General features: G+C 47.4%; 1 protein-coding gene across 1 annotated transcript in view; it reads left to right on the plus strand.

Annotated features, from left to right (window-relative positions):
* The window catches only part of bop1 (BOP1 ribosomal biogenesis factor), a 63,238-nt gene that overhangs the window by 52,310 nt on the left and 3,428 nt on the right, over window positions 1–7,500 (plus strand). Inside the window, exons 11-13 of the mRNA XM_042076847.1 lie at window positions 4,106–4,238; window positions 5,564–5,744; window positions 7,251–7,500. The exon at window positions 7,251–7,500 is cut by the window's right edge and continues 42 nt beyond it. Of these exons, the coding sequence (XP_041932781.1) occupies window positions 4,106–4,238; window positions 5,564–5,744; window positions 7,251–7,500 (564 nt within the window). The remainder of the gene's footprint in view (window positions 1–4,105; window positions 4,239–5,563; window positions 5,745–7,250) is intronic.

The following is a 7,500-nucleotide window of genomic DNA, read 5'->3' on the forward strand; positions in this document are numbered from 1 at the left end:
AATATATTAAACCAGTCATAAAAGGCTCTTTCCCACAGTAAATGTGCAGTTGACAACCTCCCAGGAATTACGGCCCCGCCCCCCTCACCCCCCCCACACCCCCCACCCCCAACCACCACCACCAAATACGTGCACTCCCCTCCCCAAATTTGTTTTTCTATTGTGAGTCCTTTTGTCTTTCTCTTTTCCCTCTCTCCGAAATAATTATTTCCATATCGCTCCTCTTGTGTTTTAATGGGGTGACCGTGGGACCTCGGTGTCCCGGCCTAGAGTGGCGTGATTACAAAGGGACTCTTATTGCGTCTGTCTGGTCTTCTCCCGAGCCAAACCCAGTTATCATTAAAAAAATAAAGACAAGCCGAAAGCTAGTTGGAAACTCTCTTATTAGGAAGATACAAGTCCAATAGTAGTTAAAAGAAACACAGACTTGGAAAAAAAACTGACATTTGAAGCAATTTGTCATTTGTGTTGTACAACTTTCCCTCCCTCCCCATGTCAAGCCAGCCCTCCGCCTTCCTCCCACCCCAAGTCTTTTTTTATGAACTTCTCTGTCGTTTGTCGCGTTCCAAGCCTCTCACGACACGCTCGAAAGGCGTTAGAAGCGCAGAAGCCTGACGCTGTTAAGGAGCTGTGTGTACGTTCACACTCTCTCCAGACACACACACACACACACACACACACAGTCCAGATCTCTCCGCATAAGCATTCCTCTCTAATGATGTGGCCACAGCAGGACCGATGGTGGCCTTTTTCATCCCAGAGCTTCAGGCTTGGCACAGGCACTCAGGCCTCATTGCCACGCTGGTTAGTTAAGCAACACCCGGGATTTAGGACTGGCTTCTGTGAGTGTGTGTGTGTTTGTGTGTTTGTGTGCCTGTGTGTGTGTTGGGCCAATTTATGTGTCAGTTGATGTGTATGTATGTAGGCCTGTGTCTGTGTGTCTGTGTTTATGTGTGTATGTGTGAAGACCTCTGCATGGGTCTGGTCTCTGCGCCTGTTTGTTGGGCGAAGTTGTGTGTGAGTGTGTGTATATGTGTGTGTGTGTGTGTGTTTGTGAATGGCCTGTGCATATGAGTGTACTGGGTCAGGTTGTGTGTTTGCGTGTGTGTGTGTCTGTGTGCCAGCGTTCGTGCCAAGACACACACTCTTATCAAACACCACTTAAGCTAGCATCTGCTAATTTGCCTGGAGATTTGACTCGTGGACAGAGCCACTTTCGCATGAATGAACCCTTCCCATCCCTTGAAGGAAGAAGGGAGGGAGTGAGAGAGAGATAGTGAAAGAGGGAGGTAGAGAGAGGAAAAAAGAAATAAATCCCACAGGGTTGCTTAGAGACACAACTACAAATTAGCGGGGTAGTGCGGGGAGAGCAAAGGGGTCAACAGAGGCGAGGCCAGAGGCTGCCCCGCCGCCACCGACAGGAAGAGCTCTGCCCTGCCAGCCTCAGCACGTCAATAAAACACACACATACATACACACACACACATACATACACACACACACACACATACATACACACGCACACACTCACAACCACACACACACACACACACATACATACACACGCACACACTCACAACCACACACTCACACACACACAAGTAAACATGTATTTAGGCACAAGAAACCATATGTGTGTGTGTGTGTGTGTGTGTGTGTGTGTGTGTATATATACACACACACACACACACACAGACACACACACACACACACCCATAAACACACAAATATGTACTGTCAAGTCAAGTAAACTTGTACACACACATAGTTAAAGATGAACTCGGACAAAGAGATAGAGAAACAGATACAGAAACGAGATGTACATGTACACTTCAACAAACTACATGTACACTCCAAACTCACAAATATGTTGATTGACATACATGTAAACTCCCTGCCTTGATACGTACACACACACACACTTAAGAATTCGCACACACATTGACACCAATTTCAGTTCATACGTACACACACACACACACACTCTTGGAAAGAATTCGCGCACACATTGACACCAATTTGAGTTTACTCCGGACATTCATTCACCATGAGCAGTCTCATTATAGTCTCTCATCTTTCAAACGTTTAGTCTCGTCGTTGCGTCGCTTTGTGTCATCACAGGTCGGAGTCATCACTTGGATGAGGCGCCGAGCGGCAGTCAGCGTTTTATACTGTGTCATTTGTAGAGGAGCGATACTAATTGTGGGCAGATCACAAAGACCCCAGTCCAGTCACCAGCAGACTCTCCGATCCTCTCCTCTGACTCACCCCTGGACTTGCACTTATTCAACAGATCATTGGATTTTATATCGCAGCATTTTTTTCCCCTCTTCTGGAGTTTTAGTGTGCCAGACGTCCGTGGGCCTCGTGTCAGATTTATGTCCGACTTGCACTGGCCTCCGTGTCGCAAAACAAGAGGCAGTGGCACGTTTCCAAGGCAACAATCCGCACGGCATGGCCCTGCTTTGGCCGACCACAGCTATGTGTGCCCAGACAAGGACCACACTAAGTGCCCCCCCCCCCCCCAAAACACACACACACACACACACACACACACACACACACACACACACACACACACAAACAGACACACAAAACATGGCACAAACATGGACACACACACACTCAAAACACACTGGCACACACACCCACACAGATATACACTCTAGGGGCTGTCCTGGCCCTTCTATATCCGTCGCCACATGGCGCTCACTACTTAAAAAGTGATTATGGTCGACGGAGTTATTACACTGGGCAACTCCACCCTCCTGAGTGGCCGTGCCCTGGGTCGTCCTCCGCTCTCTTTTGTCCCCTCCTTTTCCATGTTGTTTTTGCGCGTTTACGAACCGTGCAGGTATTAAAAGTAAAAATAAAAATAAAGGCCTTTAACAAGTGGGGGCGACCCTCTCACAATGTAACCCATTCACGCAACGCCAGCATCGGTGATGCAGCAGGCAGGAGAAGTGTTTTCTTGTAGACACACTAAACCTAAGTCAATACCTAATACGGTATGTCCTGTGGTGTAATACCAGTAGCTATGGCAACAGTGACTTAATTCTTTCATGCCAATAAAGCATCATTCCACTTGATTTGAGCTGGACAAGGAGAGCCGAAGAGGAAGAGGGGAGAGAGGTTGAACTGCAGCGAAAAAGGTCAGTGTTTTTGCGAGTAGCCAGCACAGGGCTCTGGCTCCCGGAGCTGACTGCAGATCAGCCAGAGCTGACGGAGGCAAGCCAGCGGCGGATGAGTTATGGGGCCGGAGGGGGCCCCCGTCAGCGGAGGCATCTGGAGCCCGCAGAAAGCTGTTATTGTGCCGAGGGCCCCCCGTCACTGCATCATCCTGTCAGGGTGGAGGAGGACGAGGGACGGGGATGGAGGGACAGGGGGGGGGGGGTTAGAGCGGCGTGGTACACAGAGGCCGGTGCTCTCGTATGCATGCTGACCTTCTCGCCTGGCCGCCAGCCTGCCAACACAAATACAGGAGCAGAGCCCTGGCTACTGCACAGACGTGCACACACACACACACTCACACATACACACACACCACACACACACACACACACACACACACTGTTGATTTGGAATTATTCTTGGAACAGAGACACAACAAATAACAAATTTCACAATGACAACAAGAAGACAACACAACACACTCTCACATACACGCAGCATTGGGGTCTGTCCATCTTTTCGTGAAAGTACAATTTCACAAAATTGGTTTTCTCATTTGTCATTTTCCCTGCATGTTTCCTTTGGATGTTTTTGCTTCCTCGACCATGTTCACTTTCATCTCTCATTCTTTGGTTCTCTCTCTTTCCCTCTGTCCATCTATCTGTCTCTCTCCATCTATCTTTCTCTCCTCCTGCTATGAGACTTCTCATGACTCGCAGCACAATCCGTCTTGTATGTACATAAATCCCCCCCCTCCCTAACTTCACTGGAACTGGGACAACATCCTAGAACATTCTGTCACCTTGTGTTAAATCGAACTAACTAATGATCGTCCTACTGGGATTCTTGGCGCAAACCTGATTGTTCCTGCTTCTGTGTGTGTGTGTGTGTGTGTGTGTGTGTGTGTGTGTGTTTGTGTGTGATGGCTCCCTAGGTTCGGACGATGGTTCGGTGCGCTTCTGGGAGGTCAGCACGGCGCGCTGCATGAAGACCATTGAGGTGTCCGTTGCCGTGAAGAGCGTCGCCTGGAGCCCCAACCCGGCTGTCTGCCTGGTCGCCATAGCATTGTAAGGATCCCCACTCCCCCTCCTCCTCCTCCTCCTCCTCTTTTTACCTCTCTCTTGCTTTCTTGTAGAAGGAGGGATAGAGGGGAGGGAGGGAAGGAGGGAGGGAAGGAGGGAGGGAGTGTGAGCATTAGAGGGCTTGGCAGGTTGAACTGCTCCTCTTTTCATCTCTTCTCTCCTCTCCCTTCTTCTCCTCTCTCTCTCTCTCTCTCTCTCTCCCCCTTCTCTCTGACATGGCTGCGATACCGATAACCGTAAAAGCAGCCTTACAGTCGTATTACATTACCTTTAAAGATTTACACAGAAATCCTCCATCACCTTTTCCTTTCTCACCCCTCTCCTCTCTTTTGCATGTGCTCTACCCTCTCACCTTGAGCTTTTCTTTCCTTCTCCTGCTTCCCTTCTTTTCTCATCCCTCTCTTTTTTTTTTTTTTTTTCCCCTCTCCATGAAAAATCCTCCTGCGCTCCGATCAGGCGAGCGCTGACAGCCGAATTACTGTATCGTGTCAGAGGTTAACCACAGCCTAAGTGAAGAGACGGTTCGAGCTGTAACGACTTTGAATTTTGTGTAAATACACTCAGTGTCTGCTTCTTTTTTTTTTTTTTTTTTGACAGAGTAATTACTTTGATTCGTCCTGACTGTGAAATAAGCAGAAACATTAAGTGGTATTTTAAAAAAGCTGTTTTTGCCGCAGTGGGATAAATCGGTATCAGGCTGTCCCAGATATGATTAGTCTTGCAGCCCTGCACAATGTGAAGTATTCTCTGAAGCCCCATTTTGTCCTTCATTCAGCTTTAATGTTAAGCGGCCTATGAGTATAATATATTGCTTTATAATATAATGATGGATATTGACGTGGATGTGTACATTTCTGTGGTTATTTGACACTTTTGCCATGTTTAGACAGTGGATATGGTTTCATGGCTCTTTGTATTGAACCTTGAAGCCTTTCACACTATTTAGTCTGGAGTTGACAAATACAAATGGTCGACTGCAGTTGTTCCGCTATTCAAGAATAATGTTAATGACATGAACTTCCTTCAGATATAATGGATTTCAGTGAGTATTTTACTTGTGTACCAGGATGGTAGACATAAATTCATAGCAGTTTTACACTGAGTCAGACTCTGGTCTCAACATAATTATCACTACATTGCATTTACATACAACTTAACTTTGGGTAAATTAAAACATTCGTCTCCATCAGAGAAGTGTACTGTAAAGGGAAACTGTTTGAAACTCAACCCACCCTCTCTTAGAACAGTACTGGCAGTCTCCTCACCCTAGCCTCTCTCTCCCTCCCTAACTCCCTCCCCCCCTCTTTCAGTAACGAGACGGTGGTGCTGCTGAATCCAGGCCTGGGTGACCGCCTGATCTCAAGTGCCACTGACCAGATCATCTCGGCCTACGAGGAGCCGGAGGAGGTCCGCGAGCAGCCTGTCCAGTGGGCCGCTGCCGAGGGCAAGGACCAGGAGCTGGGCTACCGCCTGCTCCTCACACACCCGAAGGTATCATACAGCATGTCATATACAAAACACAAGTCACACGTCATACGTTTAAGTGTCGGGTGTTTGGTAGATGCATTTGATGCTACAAAATGTAGGTCCTATTAAAAAAAACAAGATTGGACTTTGCATTGTGCATATGCATGCAGTGGTACTGTCCATCAGTGATGGAACAGCAACTGTTTTTGATTTGATACACATTGTTATTGGTATTTGCATGTAATTTCTTAATGAAGGCGAAAAATTGAAATAGAAATTCACGAAATAACGGCAAGGTCTTAGGTCTGATACTGAACAGTGGAGTTTGTTAATGCCAACACTTCATAGAATGTTGATAGGAGGATTACATCAATAACGTTGGATCTACTTCCATCCGAGATAGTCTTTTAAATAACTGCAGTGTAGACCACTAAAACAAGTGAATTAAGTGAAGCTCTGACTGAACAAGTAGCGTTAATAGTAAAAACCCTCTAAAATTAGCACAAGTTCTTCACACCCCTCTAGTTATGGCCCGTCAGTTGTTTGCCTTTGCACAAGGACGTCAACATACTTTATTTTTTCCTTCTGTCTGCTCAGAAAGTCCTCACGTGAGCTGAATCTCGCAAGCTCTTCTCAGCCCCAGACTTTGTGGTTTGGTTTTTTTTCCCCCCTCAAGTGGAAAGAAATATAAGACCCATCTAGTTTCCAATTAAAACGGCAGGGAAAAATAGAGAGCAGAGGCTGTGACAAACTCACACAAGCCAGTTGGCAACCTGCAAGAGGCAGCAAGGATAGCATTAATAATAATAATAATAAATTCAGCCACAGCCTTTGAATGTGTGTGTGTGTGCGCGCGTTCGTATGTGTGCGCGCATGTGAGTGTGTGTGTGTGTGTGCGTACGTATGCTTGTGTGTGGTGGATTTTTTTAACGGTCACAATTGGATTATGTTGCCCATGAAATTACCACAGAATTACATTGACCTCCGACCTTCAGCCGTTTTCAGTGACTCACTCACTCCTCGTTTTTCACTCTGTGGGTATGTCGCCCCAACCTGGTTTGCTTTTCCTCTCTCTCTCTCTCTCTCTCTCAATCTCTCCCTCTCTCTCTCTCTCTCTCTCTTTCTTTCTCTCTCTCTGTGTTCCTTTCGGTCTGTCTTCGTATACCTCTCCTTCCCTTTGCTCTTACCTTTCCTCACGTTTTTTTCTTCATGTCTTCCTTTTCTACACCTTTATACACTTCTAACTCTTCTCTTTCCACATCTCTTCCGATCCACCTGTACATCCCTGTCTTTTCTTTCTCTCTTTCCCCTCCTTACTCTATCCACCTCTCTTTGATCTCATTCTCTATCCCTCTCTCTCTCTCTCTCTCTCTCTCTCTCTCTCTCTCTCTCTCTCTCTCTCCCTCTCCATATATTCCCTCCACTTTTCCCCTCTTATCTCTTTACTCCTTACATCTCTCTCTCCACCTCTCTTTGATCTCATCTCATTTTTCTCTCTCTCTCCCTTCTCCCCCACCTCTACCCTCACAGGCGGTCCGCCAGGTGACCTGGCACGGCAAGGGCGACTACCTGGCCACCGTCATGCCCGACAACAACAGCAGCATGCAGGTGCTGATCCACCAGGTGAGCAAGCGGCGCACGCAGAACCCCTTCAGCCGCAACAAGGGCCAGGTGCAGTGCGTGGCCTTCCACCCGGTGCGGCCCTTCTTCTTCGTGGCCACCCAGCGCTACGTGCGCGTCTACAACCTCATCAAGCAGGAGCTGTCCAAGAAGCTTGCGG

This window comes from Alosa sapidissima, chromosome 21 (genome assembly GCF_018492685.1).
Source record: "Alosa sapidissima isolate fAloSap1 chromosome 21, fAloSap1.pri, whole genome shotgun sequence".
Lineage (NCBI taxonomy): Eukaryota > Metazoa > Chordata > Actinopteri > Clupeiformes > Clupeidae > Alosa > Alosa sapidissima.